This window comes from Vanessa cardui, chromosome 2 (assembly GCF_905220365.1).
Source record: "Vanessa cardui chromosome 2, ilVanCard2.1, whole genome shotgun sequence".
Taxonomy (NCBI): Eukaryota; Metazoa; Arthropoda; class Insecta; order Lepidoptera; family Nymphalidae; genus Vanessa; species Vanessa cardui.
Genome location: NC_061124.1, coordinates 7,789,925 through 7,810,470, shown reverse-complemented (window position 1 = coordinate 7,810,470; position 20,546 = coordinate 7,789,925). Strand labels below are relative to the sequence as shown.

The following is a 20,546-nucleotide window of genomic DNA, read 5'->3' as shown; positions in this document are numbered from 1 at the left end:
TGAATAGCATTTACAAATACAGCTTCAAAAGATTAATAATGGGCGGTCTAGCATCTAAAATTAAGATATTTTCAGGGCTTATCAGGATTTTTATAGGATTTTAAAAAGAAAATCCATTTGAATGGTGAGAAGTTTAACGTAGTTTCAAATAGTGTGGTGTAAAGATATGAATAAATGCATTGTGGAGGAGGGAAAGCACCTGTAAGCTGTGACGTCAGACAGTAACCCACCTAAGGTTGGAACTTTATTTGTAAGTATACAAAAGTTGTTACAAATTCCTTCAACGAATAGCATTAACATATCGCATTGAACGCTTTATGCCTTTGATCTTTGACTCGCTGTTTTATATTTTCCAATAACGAAATATTACAGTTGCACCTCTCACCTCTATTTACGCGCCATATCCGCTGATCTGATATACAATTTAGGTAACGATATCCCCGGTCTCGGAGTTACCTGTTCAGTCCGAGTTCGAAATTACCATTTTTCATGCATTCGTGATGGAATGTAAAATTATTTCAAACTGTACCTTTGAATTCCGACGTATGTGTTCGAGATATATACATATGTATAACGACAGCACGTTAATAAATGATTTTGAACTAACGCACGCTGAATGTTACATAAGTTCGTATAGACTCAGGCGATATGAATTAAAGGGATCATATTACGTATATACAATGTTAATGTCCATAAATAAATAATTAGATTTAAATTAGTACATACATATATACATACTATGCGGCTTGATCTGCTTTAAATTATAATATAAGTCAATTGCTAAGTAATAATAATAATAATAATAAATATGAGACAACATCACATGCATTACTCTGATCCCAATGTAAGTTGCTAAGGCACTTGTGTTATGAAAAATCAGAAGTAACAACGGTACCACAAACACCCAGACTCAAGACAACATAGAGAACTAATGATAATCTACATCGACTCGGCCGGGAATCAAACCCGGGACCTCGGAGTGGCGTACCCATGAAAACCGGTGTACACACCACTCAACCACGGAGGTCGCCAAGTAATACATCAAATGGACTTCAGCGTGGCTTCTCAGGTTTGAGATCGCTTTTTTGATTTAAAATTATATAATTTGTTAATGATTTCACAAGTGTGCCACTGACCTGATGCTGGCATAAAATCATCGCGACAGTGAAACAAATATTTGAATTTAACCTCGATTACACGATCAATAGCGACGTTATATTTTATTTAAATAGGCTGTCACAAGTGCGATATCATCGATGCAAAATTATATTAAATTTGTACTTCGTAAATAACCGCCGAAAATATACAAGTAATTGTAGTTTTCTTTTTCGAATACAAATATTTCCAAAAGACGTTAAATTAGATAGTCTACGTCACTTTTGAGGCAACATGTCTTGACTAGTGTCTGCGGTTATTCTAATTTACTAACTTAATACGTCCAACTTATGTACGTGCATAACGTTGTCGCGGAATAATTCATAGTTTTGGTGCTCCACATATTGTAGATTACAATTTATACTAAGGGCATCGCAAAAGCGAATTCTAATTTGATTTACATTACTATGTAAATATATTTTGGATGTTGTCCAATGTAATGAATAGCAATGCATAAACGCATTAATAGCTTTGACAAAATGTATAAATACTAACGCTAACTCTTTCGCGGTCAAACCATTCAACCAAATTCGAGCTTCTCTTTTTTAATATAATTTCCAAAGTAAAAGTTTCCAAACACTTGACGAAATTCCCTAAAACGCGAGTAAAACCGCAGGCATCATCTAGTATTTAATATCAGCGTGCGTACATTTTAAAGTTATTATAATGATTTGTTAGTACAAGAAATAGGTTAAATCTTTAATAGTGTTTCGTACTCGAGTTAAAATTTAATTTAATTTATTACCATGCTGCTTTTGGCAAGTTATTTTTATGAAAACAATGCAGATGTTTATGATCGAAATAGTCGCATTGATCAATTAGGTCAAAATATTAAGTGCAAATAGCGTTACAATTTAACCTAACCTAACGATGTGAGGATTACAGGTTCGATACTAACCCTTAGGGCGTTTGTAGTCCCTACTTCCAGCTTTACGCTTAATTGGACGGGTAAATAGGATTGTATATTAAATATACATATATTATTAGCAATTCATTAGAAACTGATATTGCTATTATAAGCAATATTACATATATATACAGTAATATCAATCTATCATCAATAAATGCAATAGAATAAATATTAATGGAGTAAATTAATATTTGGAAAGTGATAACATTCTTAATACAGATCAATCTTATATGTATATTTCTATATTGTTTGCATTCACTATAACGATCAATCATCGCCTACCTTGCCAGAGCCGACAGCGCCAATAATAGCGCAAAGCTTCCCTTTCCGAATCCGCATGGAAATGTTTTTCAGCGCCAAGAAATTTGGGTCTCCGGTCCAGCTCGCTGATACGTCACGAATTTCCACCACCGTATCATTGGATAGTGAAACACTTCGACGGAATCTTCTCCCAACTGAACCTGGATGCAAACGTAATAAAATTAATTAAATAATAAAAATAAAGTGCTTATAAAACGTTAGCAAACTTAACTCGTTCTCTATTTAATAAGTACTTAAATTAACTATATTCACATATTAATATATAAATGTAAGTAAAAAGTTTATAATTAAAGTATGCTTGCAACTACGCTACCTAGATTTTTAACAGCACTCCCTTACTCGTAATTACAAATCCGGAGTTCATTTTAACGTTACGATATAAATATATTAACTAACTATTTTTCTCATATTTCATAAGTATATAATACCTATATATTACTTTTTCTTAATAATGCATACGTTGAAAGGCTAAATTTACTTGAATGCTTAGGTTGTTCGTGTTATAAAATGATTTTTAAAACCTTTTTTTTCATTAGGAAAAGGCTTATAACTCTTCCACACTATGCTTTATTGATATTGTTTGAAACAATAAAATTATATTTAGATACTGACGGAATTTTTTAAACAAATGCAAAATTGATATAATTAAAATAAATAGGAAGAAAACCTGTCTTTGAAATATTTCACAACTGAGCAAACAGCGAGTTATTAAGTTTAAATAGAATTTTAATTTATAAATGGACGAAGCAGAAATGCTGCATTTCAGTCTCGAGGGAGATCCAATAAAGACTTTATTCGTTTAGTGTTTCGGGAATGCGGGCACTGGTCGTAACGTTCATTTGTAAAAAACAAAAAAGAAAAAATCTTAACAAATAGCACTCACAGATTGACAATGTATAAACTCACGTAAATAAATCTAATTTTATTTTTTATCTATGCTACTTTTGTACATGTTGTCGAATTAAATTAAGCTGAAGCTATGTGGAAACCGGCTGTCACGGCATGGACATATTATAAGGAGGAGTGAGGACTATGTTGTAAGAAAGGGCTTGAGCATGGATGTGGATGGATATAGATATAGACGGCTACCAAAGAAACGATGGATGGATTGTGTGAAAGAATATATGGTTAGAAAGAATGTTACGTCTGACAGATAAGTATGCAAGGAGAGTGCCGACCCCAAATAAATTTGGCATAAGGGCAGGGATGATGATGATGACATGATAACATGTTTGCGAATTTCGAATTTCAAATTATTATTTGCCTTGATTTATTGTAAATTAACGATCCTCTCAACTTTGCATTGACATATATATTTTTATTTGATTTTGTCCAATCACTAGCTAATGCTTGCATATTTCGCAACGCCTTTTTCTTTTCTCTTAGCAATTATCCGTTATGACTCGCGCCTCTACGTTGGTGGTACTACGCCAGAAACCATTGCGAAAGTGCCAAAAACTGTACAGAGTTTCGACTTAATCGGTCGGTGAAAGGTCGGGAACACGAAAAATACAAATTAAAGTTACCTCTATATTTTAAACTTTTGTTAATTTCTGGTTCGCAAAAGTTTAGATTTGAATACAATGAAAATTCAAATATATTTCATGGAGTGAAATATATGTGAATAAGTCTTACGAGTAGCACTTAAATGAAATTGCTATATAAATAAATATTATATAATATTACCGGATAAAAATTGAATTTCAAATTTAATGTTACAAAATGAATTTTTAATACAGTCACCAATTTCTTTAGACGATCATTTTCATTGAAAAATTACTTGTACCAATTAGATGCAATATTATATATGTAGATACGAGTATATATGCTTCATTTAAATCTTAGACAATTTGTTATTTTTTGCGAATTAAAAAATTAACTCGTACAATTTAGCTAGTGCTGCATAAGACCCTGTAGTATTTTCAATTGATTTACTTTCAAACAGATTAAGTCACTTTTATTCCTAGTTATTTTTATTATCTTATATTTTACGAGCTACATACTTTGAACTAACTATAAGACAACCCAGTCTATACACATCCGGCTTGCGACGATTACAACACGCACCAACATAAATATTTAAAACATGTATATAGCCTTTATATTAAATAAACGGTGTATGAATGCAATACATTGTTTTATTTGAATAAAATACAAATGACAAAAAAATATTTTACAAGCTTTCACTAGAATACATCTGGTGTCAAATAAATTGGAAACCAGCTCCGTCAAGCAATTATTGAATTGAATTTGCACACAATTTTTTTGTTGGTTACAATACCGTATACTAATTTAATTGGTTTTCATATATTGATTGAATAAAAGTTTGCTCTTTTAAATCGATTGTATGTTTTATGTTTTTATTATGATTAGCGGTTCCTTCGTTAATATATGTTATGTAATACAAGCTATGTTTTCTAAATAAATAACTTGATATGATGTCATATTTTTAATGATTGTGTGTATGAACTAGGAATAACTTTTTTTTCTGTTTACCGGAGAGGTATATAAGTCCAATCCACCTGATGGTAAGTGGTAATGGAGTAAAAAAATGTGACAGCCAGTTCCACCAGTAGCCATGAAGACCTGTACTGCCTTCTGCCAGCTCGCAAGGCGACTTGAAACCCGGGTTATAATAACTTACGTATTAAAAAGATTTTGTTTAAAATATAAATGCGTACAAATTAAATGAATAAATGTGATGCTAGTTCGTTAGCTTACGATAATATTTATGACTCCCTACATTCAAGTCATAATATTTGGAAAAAAAATTATTGCTCCAGTTATATGTATAATTACTTTAGTAACATTTAAAATATACTTAGATGTAAAATAAAATCAATTTATGTCTTCAGAGAGAATTCAATTATTAATAAATTGGAATGTAATGTAAGTCGAATTAATACGATATGAGTTACGTCGAATTAATATAATATAAGTTTCTATGCTTACCATTGATACCATTACTGATGGTATTATCCGGGGTGTTGTGGTAAGACAGTGGACGGATGGGCGAATTCTTCGACTCCTTGAAGCTGCCCATGACGTTACGGAACAGCTTCGATGCTGGCGCCGCCGTTAACGGCATCAAGTCTGGTCTGTCCTCTGCAAGTTATATATACGTAGGCATTAATGTTGAAACAAATAATGGTTTCGAATCGCCTGCGGTGTCGTTTGACAATTTTATAATGAATAATGTTTACTATGCATTTGTAAACTAAACTACATCTTATTATAAGATATACTACTATATCTTGAATTAGTTAATGTTTAGCTAAACATGGCAGGTCAGCTAACAGTGTATGGTATATAGTTTACAAGACTGTGTGTACAAAAATTAGTAGATTTCCATTAAAACAACTCTTAATAACCAACAGCAATGTTTGTTTCAAGCTGATCTATACTACTACTACCGACCCGTTCCGGCTTGACAAGGGTACCTACTCTATATGTATCATTATATTATAACCAAATTACAAAAAAATATTATAAATTGTAGCCTATTTGTTATTTCATCCGTCCAGTCGTTTTGTCGGAAAAGAGTAACAAACATACATCCACCCTCACAAACTTTCGCAATAGGCTATTTGACTGGTTTTTAAAATCCATTCAATATTATTTAGAAGAAGTTAAGGAATTTCTAGTACATATTTACCGAAAAATATCATATAAAAAATTCCATATTTAAATAGCGCGCAAAAACGCTACTTGGACAATATGGCGCTGCAATGGGGCCGGTGACGTCACTTTGCTGTATTTTAATCTGTGCTACATATAGTAGAAAAGCAAAGTTTACAAGAAAGTGACTTCATCATAAGCCCGGCCAATCGGGAGCGTTTTATGTCACGTGACAAACGTTTGAAAAAATCGATTTTTATTTATAGATTTTTGAATAAATTAAGTATTATTTTCAATTTTCGTTAATAAATAACTGTTTTTAAACTCATAATATACATTGATTACAATAATTCACAATTTATTTTTCGCATTGTCAAATAGCCTTTTTGTAATATTCGTAGGAAGTAGGGTTTTTCTTTTAAATAGCCTTGATGTTTATTGAAATACTAAGCTTTAAACGTGTTATGTAGATAATGTGATTCTGAATCTGTCTTGGCAAATGAAATGCGTTTGTCGCCAACGACCCGCTGTCTTTAAACAATGTCAAATGTTATACAACTTGAATTATGTAATAGCTTAGTTAAGATGGAAGAATGATATAAAAAAATATGATGTTGTTACTTTATGACAGAAATTATTATAGAATTGATCTTTATAATATTTAAATATGTATACTTGGATATATTGTTTCTTTAATCGTATGAAAGCCTGTGTAATTTAAAAGTACACGAGTTACTTCGACATGGATTAGCTTTCTAGAATTTGGATTAGTACAAAAATCAAGTGAACTTTATTACTGGTACGAAGTTTGTGATTATAACTGATAAAAGTATAACATAAAAATACTAAAATATTCTATTAAAAATTAACTATTTCTGAAAAATTATAAAAACACCGACGAAGTCGCTTGCGGGTTATGACATAAAATTATTACTAAACTTTAGATGTACGTAAAAGCAAGATCGATAAGTATTTTAAATCTATAATGTGAGTTAGAAATTAAGTAATATTTAACATTGATAATCATGGTCATATATACATTGGCAAGTTTATTCCTTATAACAACATCCATTTGATATAAGATATTATGTTTGTTGTGCTTTAATCAAACTTTAGTCTGAAATATATTAACACAAACTAATATACAGCTGTAGCAGAATTAAGAAACATTTGAAATCATACTTTTTGAGTCAGTTATGATAAATTATCATGTTAAAAAAATGTTAATTACACAAATCCAACTGCCATTAATGTTCTTTAGATAGATTTAACTCTTCGTTAGCGCTTATTTGAAACTCGGATTTAAGTTTTCTGATGCTAGCAATAACAATATTGTTTTGTAAACTTTTATGCATAAATAAATTAAAAAAAAAAATCAGTGAGCGCCGAGATTAGCTGACGCAATATATTTCAAGGTTGATTTAGCTTCGATATAACCTTTTCTTACCAAGGACTAAGAACTCCTGAACTCTTCTTAAGGACACGAACAGCTCAGCGGTGAAGGACAGCACTAAGGGCAGAATGAATGTAATGTTCAACTGCGCTGCGCTTATGAACTGCTGCAGCGGGTAAATCTGCAAAATTGATTTTTTTGTTCTAGTAACTCATTAAGTATTCGAAACTCGCCTCATATTGCCACTCAAAACGTTTGCATGATTTCACTTTTATACGAAACAGATATTCAAAAGTAGCCCTTATTGTGATATCGCGAAGGTTTGAATTTGAAATACTAGAATTTTAAGTCACTGTAGGGTTTGATCGTTTGGTTTAAATAATTAAATTTATTGATTGAATTTCTATTAATACATTGAATTTAATGGAAAATTCAATTAATTTTCTTTATGACATATCATAGTGAAAATCATATAATCGAAATCTATGTTAGATGACAGCCCATAAATATTATATGCTGTGATCTTTATCACCTCCCCACATATTAAGGAGAAAGTTTTGAGTTTATTCCAGCAAGCAGCGTCAGAACGGGTTTACATATGACAGAATTTCACCTGAAACATACATGTATACATGTTTTCAAACGACGTTTTCCTTCACCATCGATCAAAGAGACACATATGAATTTACAATGTTCGCTTAAGATCCATATTTTTTATAAACTTCATCTCACCTTACTATGTATATTACTTAACAAAATTAAATAGTTACTTTAAATATCATAATCGTCATAAAAACAAGTCGCGTTATTATTTTCAGTATAATACCGGTATTAAATAAATGTTTAGCTGTTAATATATTTGCCGGGATCAACTATATTCTTCAAATAACAATATACGACACGTCGTAATTACTTTAGTAATAAGTCTTTGTCAAATAAATAAGCGATAACATTCACTAAACCACAAATGTCACTTTGTTACGATCATTTTGTGTTCTGTGATTTATCATAATAAGTATCGTACGTATGTGTTATCATTATGCAATTCGCCCTTGTTCGTTGATATTAAACAGTATACCACGATTAAAACTCATATCTTATTTTTATAGTATGTTAAATCAATTATTTGTATTAGGTGTATATATAATAAAGCCCGGGACACACAAGATGAGCAGCGCATACATATATAAATATATATATAATATAATAGATTATCGTTTATATACATATCATAAAGTTGGATTGTCTGTCTGTAATATTAAAATAACCACTATTTACTAAATGCATATGTGTGTGTGACATATAAAATATATATTCTTTTTTACAATTTTTGTCTGTTTGTTCCGGTTAATCTCTGGAACGGCTGGACCGATTTTGACGGGACTTTCCATGGTAGATAGCTGGTGTAATAAAGACTAACTTAGCTACATTTATTTTACAGCAAAAACCGATTTTTGTGACTTAAATCGCGCGAGAAATCACGGGCCCAGCTAGTTAGTAATAATATTGTATTTCCATTAACATAATTGTTATTCAAGAAGAAGAAATAAACTTATCAGAAAATATTTAAATTGGAATACATAATGAAAGTAAATGGAATATTTTAGGCATTCCGGCCCGGGAGGCTAAGAAAGTTTGAAGTAAATAAACTAAAACACAAACTTTCCTATGAAAATATTTCTATAATTTTATTCCGTACCAAACTCCTTCCGCTGAAGAAATGGGTTCAAACTAAAGTATATCAAAAAAACAATTAATATGCTTTTTAAGCGACCTGACTTTTAGTAGGTAATATCTTCCTTTATCGTCTATCGACAAGCATGATCTGCGTTGCATTTCGCAAACGAACGCTAGCCCTTAAAATACATAACTGTATGGGCATTTGTAGCTTTTTCTAAGATCGTATTATTTGAAAAAAGAATATAATCTATGAAAATAGATTGGATAAAATAGTTGAAATCACTGGCAAATTACAGTGATCATTTTGATCAATATTTAAATAAACTTGTTTAAATTCAATGCCCGCCATTACTAATTGCCCAATCTAAATTATTAAGCATTGTGACTAGATTATGCTCATCTATTCTGTAAAGACCAACTTAAAAGTCACCGCGGTACATGATAGCGAGCTATCAGATATAATAATTATGATACAGGACACACACATCCGGATATCGTACAGATTCCACGTTAAATAATAATTATTATCGCCGTCAATTTGTATGTGTGAGTGACGCGAAACTTACGTTAGTGTGTGTGAGGTGACTAAGAGACAGCAAAAAAAGTAAAAATACATTACGTTTATTTTATTCATTTAATTAAACCTAAAATTGGTTTTAGTAAAATGAACTGAATACATATGAATGACTGTAAGTTGCTGTAAACACTTCAAGAATAAGATACGAACTGTGTTATTACAGAAACGCAGTCGGTCAAAATTTACATTCTATCTAAATAGGCTTGATATATTTTTTTTTTTGGAGTCATCTTATTTTAAAGAACAGCATCTATTTTTCTTATGAAAATTAAACTGTATCAATATCGAATCGAATGAGTTATCCAATGGTGGCTCGTTCCGTCTGTCTATTTATTTTATACTTATAGTTGCCCGCGGCTTCGCACGCGTTTAACGATGTTGGTTGTCATGTATTAGGTAAAATAAGTAGCCTATGTCCATTATTGGAGTTCAAGTTTGCTTCATACCAAATTTCATCAAATTCGGTTCAGCGGTTACGTCGTGAAAGAACGACAGACAGGCAGAGTTACTATCACATTTATAATATTAAATATAGATAAGAAATACCATCTGTAGTATCTTCCTATAACATCATATAAGGTTATTAACACACGAAAAAAATATAATATAAAACATTGTAACTAAGAAATTTACGCTGTATGGAGGTTGTATGTATATTTTAATGTCGTGTGTGTTGTCTCAAAATACGTTCAAGATAACATAATTTATGAAAGTATTTTATTAACGATAAGAATAATTGGAACGCGAATGCAAATTAAATACGAATGGATTTATTCACGCCTTGTTCAATTTCACATAATAAGATTATTCAATACACATACATATATAGGATAAGAGAAACGAATGTTTTGTATTGTTAATTTGGAACATTAGCTAATCGATACATTTTTGCTATTCCTAAAATATAATCTTTTTATAAAAAAAATATGTTCTCATTGATATTCAATTGTTTTATTGTATTGTTGACAATACTGTCAAATGTACAAATATTTCTTCCGTATTTTGATTGAATGATGTCACGCCAGTAATTAATTTCGGATTTTTGCTGTTAGAATTATTGTGGTACCTTTTATTATGTTCATTGGTATTTAATTCAAAATTCATGCTAATATAGTTAAAAAATATATATGAAATGTTCTTTTAGGGACTTTGCACGATACAAACCACATAAATTTAAAGCAATAATATAAAGTTACTCGATGATCGTATAATAGATTGTTAATTTTCGAAGTAAATTTCATAATGAGGTTATCGATGGTTATTTTAAAATTTAAAGTAAAGTACATTGCTACAAAGTAATGTTGACATTTTTTTAAAGTAATTCTTGTATTTCCTTAAATTAATTAAGTAATTACTAAAACTCCTATTATCCCCTCCTTTTTAGCTTATTATTTGTGTGACGTGAAGTGACGTAGCTAATCGTACCCTCATCCCCTTTTTTCTATCCCTCTTTATAATTACCCTTTAAAAATATAGATACCATATAAGAAATCTTGTACGCAGGGCCGTGTTTTTCTAGCTTCAGAAGATTAAGGTTTAGTTAAGAGGGCCCACTGAACTCCGGGACCCTGGTGCACTGCACCACCTGCCCTACAATCAGTGGTGGATTTATCAATAGGCTAAGTAGACTGGAGCCTAGGGTGGTAGATTTAGAGGGGCGGCAAATTAAGTCCAATTTTTAACCTACAGAAATAATTATAATTATATGTAATACAAATTACGTCCGTAATCCATATATTCGTCACTACATAGCGGGTTGCAAAAAATATCTAGTAACTATAGTAACAGGAAAAAGCCGATGTAGCGAGGCCGATAGAACACAGATCATAACGTAGTAATTTCAGAATATATGTAATTAATATGGTTGGGAACTAAACTAACGGATTGAAATTTACAAATAAGTTGGGGCGGCAAAAATTGATTAGCCTACTAGCGGCAAATTTATAAATCCGCCACTGCCTACGATAGGTACGCCAATGCTTGTGTTAGGAGTGGGTACGACAACAGGATTGATCCTGCGACTTCTTCATCGCCAGGCGGCCCGTAAACAATTGACGCTCAAATTACTAATCAAACAGTAGCCTTGAGATAGTTTCTTGACTGATAACCGATCTCATTGAAGAAAATATTATACAAGACATCATAAAACTCATGTTGATTTACGAACTTTTATAGCTCGAGATATCTCGTATCTTTATCAAAACATAACAGCTGATGAAGTCATGCTTTCTGCATGCACGTGCGATATGGCCTATGTACGTTTAGCATACGTTCATTGACTATGTTCATTATTTATAAATACTCTTATTATTAGCTATCTCAACTCAACTTTCGTGCAATGATAAAACGAATACCTGTCGTTAATTTTATTTATATGGTATGTGTAATGTTTTTATTAAGAGTGAATTTGCAGAAATCGTCATTTAAATAAAAGGCGTTGTGCCCACTTCTAGGCAACCTTTCCCTAACTCCTTCTATAAAATGGTGTAAGCTTATTTTTCATAATTATTTTATTGATTTAATCTACACTTGGGATATTTAAATAATAACATTTTTTTCATCACAATTTCATTATTTCAAACGCAATTAATTTATCAATCGACACTCTTCAACCGAGTGTTCCAGTATTCCTGTCTCTTTGGGTATTCTTTTTTAGTATAGATGAAGCACCAAATGAGACACCTGATAGTAAATGATCGCGACTTATGTAACGATCTGAGATTGACCCTTCAAGTAATATTAATCTTTTCGTCGCATATACGACACCAATAATTGGAACTAAGAAGTTGTGTAATCGAATAGCTCAATAACCTTTCAAATCGGAACACAACAATAATAGATAATGCTTTTTACTCGGGTGAGTTGGCACAAAGCCCCATCATCATGTATTTGGTCGATATTTTGTTTAATTGAAGCAGTAGCAGCAGAAAGCTGTTATTATTGTCACAACTGGACATACATATGTTTTACTTATGTTCTTGTGATTATTATTGCCAGCTTGTAAATACACAATCCGGATCTGGTCATAATAATTCCTCTAAATGCCAGACATATTTGTTAATAGGCGAATATTCCCCTCTAAAGCCTATTATTCGACATTGCCTTGCAGGTTCTACAGGCGCTGCCTCAGAATATATAAGGTAAGATAATATAAGAGCCGAACAAAACAGATAAGCTAATTCTGAAACAGAGAGACTTAACTATGATATACTGCTAATCTAAGTATACACACTTGAAATATTTTTTTCTGACAATATTTGCGCACATTTTTATCGTAAACGTAATTTTTCTACAACAACTTTCTTTCTTTTGTTCTTTAAAATCGAATGTTTCCAATATATTTCTATTATTTTAAATGACGATGAAAGTTTAAGGTGTAAAATTTATTATTTTTGCGTAATTTTTTAGTGTGAAAATTTTAAATAGATCTAATTAATATTTTAGAGTACGAACGCAAGCCGTCAAAATATGGAATTTAAGTTAACGTAGGTACATAGAAATTACATGCTTATATTAACATAGTTGTTTGTGTTAAGGCACCAAATCTTTGATCAGTTTCTTCGTAAGTATCGTCCAACATATACGACGATACATACGCGATTTAAGTTAAACGCCGAAGGAAAGGTGCTTTAGCTGGAGGGAAATTATTTTAGTTATAACCTTAATTGTGTTTAACCTTATAGATAAAACAATGTCACGATGTTTCACCCAACCGTAATTATATTGATAAAAATCATCAATTGAATACAATCTTTAAATTCTTTTATAGTCCTTTTACACGTTATTCAATTTAGTGCAGGGATTTTAAATATATATAAATATTTCACAACATCACAAACATTACTCTGATCCCAGTGTAAGGAGCTAAAGCACTCGTATTATGGAAAGAAAAAGTAACGACGGTACCGCAATCACATAGACCCAAGAAAACATAGAAAAATATTTTTTTCTACTCGAACCTGGGACCTCGGAGAGTACCCATTAACACTGGTGTACACACTTTTGGACCACAGAGGTTGTTGATAAAGACGTATTAAAAAAAATCTCAATACTTACAACGTTAGCGGAGAGTACGTTTCCAAACAATATATAAGTCAGAATAGTGATGAACGTAGCGCCTCTCTCGGTGAAGATCATGAAGCCGAGGAAAATGGTCCTGTAGATTGTTGCTATTTCCACTTCCTTTAATTCGTCTTTACGTTTTTGTCCGACAACTTTTTGGAATGGTATTTCCCATGCGTACATTTTTATAACCTGAAAATTTTTAAATGTTTTATTACTTTGCTCTTAAATGAAACCAGCGCATTGGATTAGCACGGGTGCAATACTGATGCTAAATATTCTACAGAATTTGGTTATTTACGTCATCACATTAGTAACTTCTAAAATTATCCGTATTTCTTAACTATAATGTACATGTATTATATACAAAAACCTTCCTCTCGAATCACTCTTTCTATTAAAAAAATAGCATCAAAATCCGTTACGTAATTTTCAAGATCTAAGCATACAAAGGGACAGACAGCGGTAAGCGACTTTGTTTATACTATGTAATGATCATAAATCAATTGTCCATCAATACTCTAATACTTTAAACTTATTCCTTTAATGAGAAAGACTGGACCTTATTTCCAACATGGAATCTTTTTTTGGGTACTTGATACCTATTTGGACAAACAAACTTGCATTTTTTTAATTATTCGGGTAGGTATTACGACACAACTTAGATGTCGCATCGGCAAAATTCGTAAAACCGATCACATCCGAATTAAGTACGCTATCCCAAATTATCAATATTTATTTCTCACGCGAATATGATCTTTGCACCAACGTAATAACTTGTAATATCATATGACGTAATATATTCGTCAATTTGACGCGTCGATGTACATGCACTTGCTTTCTCTGACGTGTGAATCTATAGCGACGAATAGCGTCGAATGGCGCGATAGGGAGCTATTTCTATTGGTTGTGTAAATCGGCACTAATCGGTTTTATTTTCATTCCATTGCATTTTCCGATGCTACATCTAATTTGTGTCTTACTATATATGACTCCACTCCACCTGATGATAACTGGAAGTGGAGTCCAAACGCGAAGACGACTAGTACAGACAGCAAGAATGAGCTGCACTAGTCACCATGCCGGCTCGCAAAATGCCACCTCATTATTATACATATATCGTTGCAAAAATTTATAAATTTAATTACATAAAAACCTTACGAAGTGTTCCATCTCAGTTTACCTTTTAAATTACTCATAATATATTTAAGGATATTGTTCGTGTAATGTGCATTTGCACGGCGTTATTCGCGTCCCATTATACACCACACGTTCACTGTTAAATGGCCACGGAGTCGTTTGCGCGGACATTTGTCATGTTTATAAAGGTTAATCCCTTGGATACGTTTTTATTTTCCGGGAAAAATAATCTTTTATATCCAGAACATAATCATAATAAAATTCTATCCAGTAATTTTGTCATGGTTAGCTTGTGGTATTTTTAAAGTCTTTAATTATATATAGACTCACAAGTGGCCAGTCCCGGCTTCACACGGGTAGGCATAAGATTTTTTTATATTTTTAACTTTTATTTATATATTTTTGTTGTTTTATTAAATACAACAAAATATCTTTACTTTTGAAATTAAAACCCTGGCGGTTTGATTTTTTCCGACATGTTAACAATTGTCATTCTATTTCAACTTCCACAAAAACCTTAAAAATATATACATAAATCTTCTTCATGAGTCATTCTTTCTATTAGTGAAAACCGCATGAAAATCAGTTCTGTAGTTTTGGAGTTTATCGTGAATATACAGAAAGTCAGACAGACTTTGTTTTATAACATGTAGTGATAGTGATTTTTGTTACAGTTAAACATAATATTTACTGAGTATATAACACTGAGCAACAATATCAGTACATCAGTTTGCGAAATGAATCTTATGAAATAAGAGACATAATCTTTATTATTAATTGTTAGTACGAAGTTATCTGTTATCTTTATTGATTCATATCATCTATCTCTTTCTTTGTTTTTAATCAAGTAAATACAAAGTAATCTGTTTAACTTTTTAGTTTAAGTTTAAGTTCGTTTTATCGTAACAACTAATATGTATTTATTAAACAATAATATGTTATGAAATATTTTTATTAGTTTTTTTATTAACATAATTTTAATTCAGAAATAAATCAAAGCACAAAATCGAAACTCAAATTCGATTAAAAACATACTACGCGTTTATCATTAAGTAACATGATAACTTATTGAAAATCAAAGTATTAATGAATATATCATTTTTCTATCTTATATATTTTATTGAAATTATGATATACATGTCATGTAAAATTATAATATAGCCATATAAGTATAGCATTTATGCATTTGAAATAAAATCTTAAAAATTTAGTAAAGATTTAATTTCAATAAAATACCATATATATCAACTTTAAAATATAAAATGTAATTTTAAAAAAGAGTCTTTAGTATTTAATATTTTATACCACCAGATTAGTGAGCCAATCTTCGGGGCAATAAAAGAGGTACACAAGTTATTTAATATGCAAGGTTATAGTAAAACCGCGATGTTAAAAACGCGATGCGCTCTGCATTTAAGCAAAAGAAAATAAGAAACTTCACGGTTTTATTTCACCTCCTTCTTAATTTCTTTTCTCTTAATTATTATACATCCATAGACGTTTTGTCTATGCTTTTTTTGTACCTTGTCTGTATTTTGGATAAACATTATCTTTATGAGTAGCATGTTTTTATTTCAAGTAAGTTCCACGATCCACTTTTTTAGTTTAAATATATGTATTTAGTTATATTTTATATTTCACTAGCAATCTACCCCCGCTTCGCACGGGTGAAATGCTGATATTAAATATTCTACAGATTTTTCCTTTGTTCTTTACCGTATCGTTCATGTATTATATACAGAAACATTATTTTCAAATCACTCTATCTATTATTAGAACTATTAACTATTATAAAAACCGCATCAAAATCCGTAGTGTAATTTTAAAGATTTAAGCAAAAATAGGGATACATAGCGGTAAGCGACTTTGTTTTAAACTATGAATGATTTATTCACTTGTTTTATTTAACATAAATTTCTTACCTGTATACCATTAATAACTTCACTCATAACTTGGATACGTTTGTCCGTCTTTTCAGCGTTGCGGAATCTTACTTTTCCGAGTAATTGACCGATAACACCTGAAAATACATAACAATTATATTTCCTGTTTCGATGATTTTAAATTAAACTATAGTCAACAACTAATAATTAACGAAATTAAACTTCTTTGAACACGTAATTAATTAAACAAAAAAGAAGCGTAAAATGTTTGAGCCGTTACATTTTTTAACCTAAATTTTATCAAAAATGTACATAATAATGTATATAGTTGCAAGGTTTCTCTTAATCTTAATTGCACTTAACACCTTTATTAATCAAACAAACGCAGAAGCACTACTTTTCTGCAATAAAGTTATTTCATATCTAAATACGAAATGTTGAAACTCGATTCGCGGTCATACGCTATTTTGATCCTTGTTTCCTTTACATGTTATAACTATTATCATCAATATTGCATAACATATCAGTGTTCTACATTTTATGATCGTGATCTGTGATGAGTTTCATTTTCTATTGTAATCCGTTTATCTTGTTGCATTACGTAAAATCCTTATTGAAAATTTACCTACGTTATGTCACAATATTTGCATTTTTATATATTTATGATTTACACATATTTCACAGCTTTTAGCCATTGAAATTTAATTATATGATACTAAGACACAGAAAAGCAAATATATCTATGACAAATTATCGGAGAAAGCAGGTATTGAATCTATGACGGCAAAAACTGGCTTCTCGACCTATTTTCATTAATAATTAGTAGACTAAGGATGGACAAGCATTAAATATTTAACTTGTTAGTTTAATTTAATAAATTAAAACACTTTATACAAACTGTAATGAATTTTTATTATAATTCAAATGAGTATTTGAATTTTAAATTTTCTTTGTCACTTAAAATTAATTTCCATCACCTACATTTAAAAAAAGAATTATAATTCGAAATTAGAATATCGAATTGTAGAAACTGGCTTTAATTGTATTTAAAGAACTAAGTTCGTTTGCAATTCATCAATATTGGAAAGCGTATATATAATGAAAGACAAGACATTATGTGGTGTACCTTGAATAGGTAAGGCGATGACTATCAACGCAGTCAGGCCGATGATTGCTGCGTATCCAGCCTGGGCGTATCCCAAGTAGAAAACGGCGGCAAGCTGCAGCGGTATTATCCACACGTAGTGCATGAAAAGGAACGCTAGGTCGAACCTTTGGAGGTCATTCGAGAGCAGATTGACTACTTTCCCGGCCGTTGTTTCGCCGAGCGATCCGTTATTCATTCGCATTATCTAAAATACATCCATTTAGTTTTTTTTTTTTTTTTTGGTGCGAAGCAAATTAGTTTATCAGATAAGCACGTAATGTCAATGATAATAACGTAATAACGTTTTAAGCACTTGAATTATTTTTTTCGTTTAATATTAATATGTAATAAGAGCTATATTGTGATTTTATGATAATAAAAAATATTTTATGAATACTGTATAGATATAATATCAAGATACGTTTATTTCTAATCAATCAGATTATTCGTTTAATTTTGTGTGACTACTATATCGTTACTCGTGTTCTATAGTTGCAAAATTCAAAATTTAATTCAAATATTATGGTGTTACCTTTTAAAAAAAATTATAAGGTCCTTTTAAAGATTTCGAATTTCGAACTTTATATGCCTAAACATATAATTTACTTACCTTTCTGAACATAACAGTACTGGTGGCGACTCGCAATTTCATACCAAATTGCTGGCAGTAAAAATTACCATGATGATTGAAAAAGGCTGCCAATAAATTCGCTAATATCAAACCAGCCGCGTAATACGAGGCAACTTCTCGAGTCATTTCAGAATTGACAGACCAATGTTCCAATAAACTTCCAAATAGTAAGGGTGACCCTGTCCTGTTAACATAAATGTAGTTTAAATTATAACCTTAAATTAATAATTTATTTAAATTAAAAAGCTTTTATGTCTATTTTCAACCGACTTCAAAAAGGAGGAGGTTATCAATTCTTCTGTATTATTTTTTTTAATGTAAATAGTAAAAACATTTTTAAACATTATTTTCAACGCAATATTATATATACACAATAACTCGTTTCACGCAATTTAAAACAAATAGTATCTTCTATTTAGAACGGTTTTGTATCTTAAAGGAATGGAAAATCGATATGAATCAACATTAAATGGCGTTGGAAGAAATTAGCTTGAGATTAATGTCATTATCAGTACGCAAGATATGCGAGATAAAAAAGAATTCACAACTACACACACAAAAGCACATGCAGCCTCAGATCATACTTACAATTGTGTTTAATGAAATCCACTTGTAATAAGAAATGTATGTTTTTGTGTGTGTGTGTGTGTGTGGACTTTTCATAACCTGACCCGACCGCAGATACAACAGGGATGGCATAGATTCATTGCCAAATGATTAACCCCGAGTTGCTACTGAATATTTCTCGATAAAAAGCTTGCCAAAAAAGTACCAAAACAGCCTTAATTGGATTCTTATTCTGGATTTTGGGATCTAAAGTCTTATAAAGTACGATAATGAGGCATTGCATTATATGCGAATTTTCACTTTAGACCTCAAATGTTAATTATTTAAATACTTATCAGTACATACATTTCATTAGTGTATAGTTTTTAAAAATATCGTTCGTGTAATGTTTGGAAACGAAATAAAAACTGTTCCCGTCCTACAAAAATGTAAAGCGAGGTTGTTTCGAAACAAGCACGGTTTGGTGAGGCTTTGTAACACAGGGCGTATGTCATTAATTTTTGACGACATGTTGTTGCTGACGATGTCATGAATATTTATTTTGATGTCGATTGCTGACACGACTAGGGAGGGAATCTAGTCTTGGGGTTATATTGAACGTATGAGAGTACAGCAAATATTATTAATGTGTTTTACTAAAACTTTACTTAGCTGAAGTTTTTAGGAGTGATTTATTCTTGATAATTAAACTGAATAATAACCTTTTCGATATTTTGTATTTTTTATTCTACGGTATAAAGATTTAGTGATTAATTGATGGTAGGATTATGTACTGTATAACTGTATATTCAAACTGTGAAACTAGCCGCTGAGCATTTATTTAACCTAATGTTAAAAAACAATAGAAAGTGTTGTTTTAATTTAGTAATACAGAGTGCTTGAGTAAGTGTTATTAGAGATGTGACAAGACTTCTTCGGGCTCGTGAATATATGGTTTGATGGTACTATGATGATATGATTAACAAGAACTCGAGACAATTTTTTAGCACAAAATTCTGAGGTTTGTTTGGGATCCTAGAATTTATGGTTAAAATTCCACCTACACTGTCGAACCATCTCGGCTTTTAGTAAATATTTATTTGAACGATGAATAATATTCTTGAGAGTAAGGGTACAGACGTCTGAGTTACTGAAATTTAATGTTTCTTACCTCAATGCAATGCATATAAATTGCATAATTCCACCAGGTATGAACGACCATATAAAAGTTTTAAATAGAACTTTTGCAAACGACGCCTCTCTCCCTCCGGCCTTTGCCATCGCTTCTTCCTGTAGCCAATTTCTGAAAAAAAAAACATTTTTAATATCTGTATATAATTTTGAACTGATTATTAAAACTAACATGCGAAAATTTATATTTATATATTGAAAAAAAAAAACTTGTTGTGTCGTTCGAAGTACATTTAGAACTCTAAATTATTAGGGATGTCATTTTTTGTGTACTATACCGTTTTTTCGATAG

General features: G+C 31.0%; 1 protein-coding gene across 1 annotated transcript in view; it reads right to left on the bottom strand.

Moving 5' to 3' along the window:
• Positions 1 to 20,546, bottom strand: part of LOC124542182 (ATP-binding cassette sub-family C member 4-like) — a 35,347-nt gene that overhangs the window by 9,199 nt on the left and 5,602 nt on the right. Inside the window, exons 2-9 of the mRNA XM_047120127.1 lie at positions 20,235 to 20,366; positions 18,497 to 18,701; positions 17,866 to 18,091; positions 16,779 to 16,876; positions 13,711 to 13,908; positions 7,452 to 7,578; positions 5,339 to 5,491; positions 2,348 to 2,526 (exon numbers count right to left, since the gene is read on the bottom strand). Of these exons, the coding sequence (XP_046976083.1) occupies positions 2,348 to 2,526; positions 5,339 to 5,491; positions 7,452 to 7,578; positions 13,711 to 13,908; positions 16,779 to 16,876; positions 17,866 to 18,091; positions 18,497 to 18,701; positions 20,235 to 20,366 (1,318 nt within the window). The remainder of the gene's footprint in view (positions 1 to 2,347; positions 2,527 to 5,338; positions 5,492 to 7,451; positions 7,579 to 13,710; positions 13,909 to 16,778; positions 16,877 to 17,865; positions 18,092 to 18,496; positions 18,702 to 20,234; positions 20,367 to 20,546) is intronic.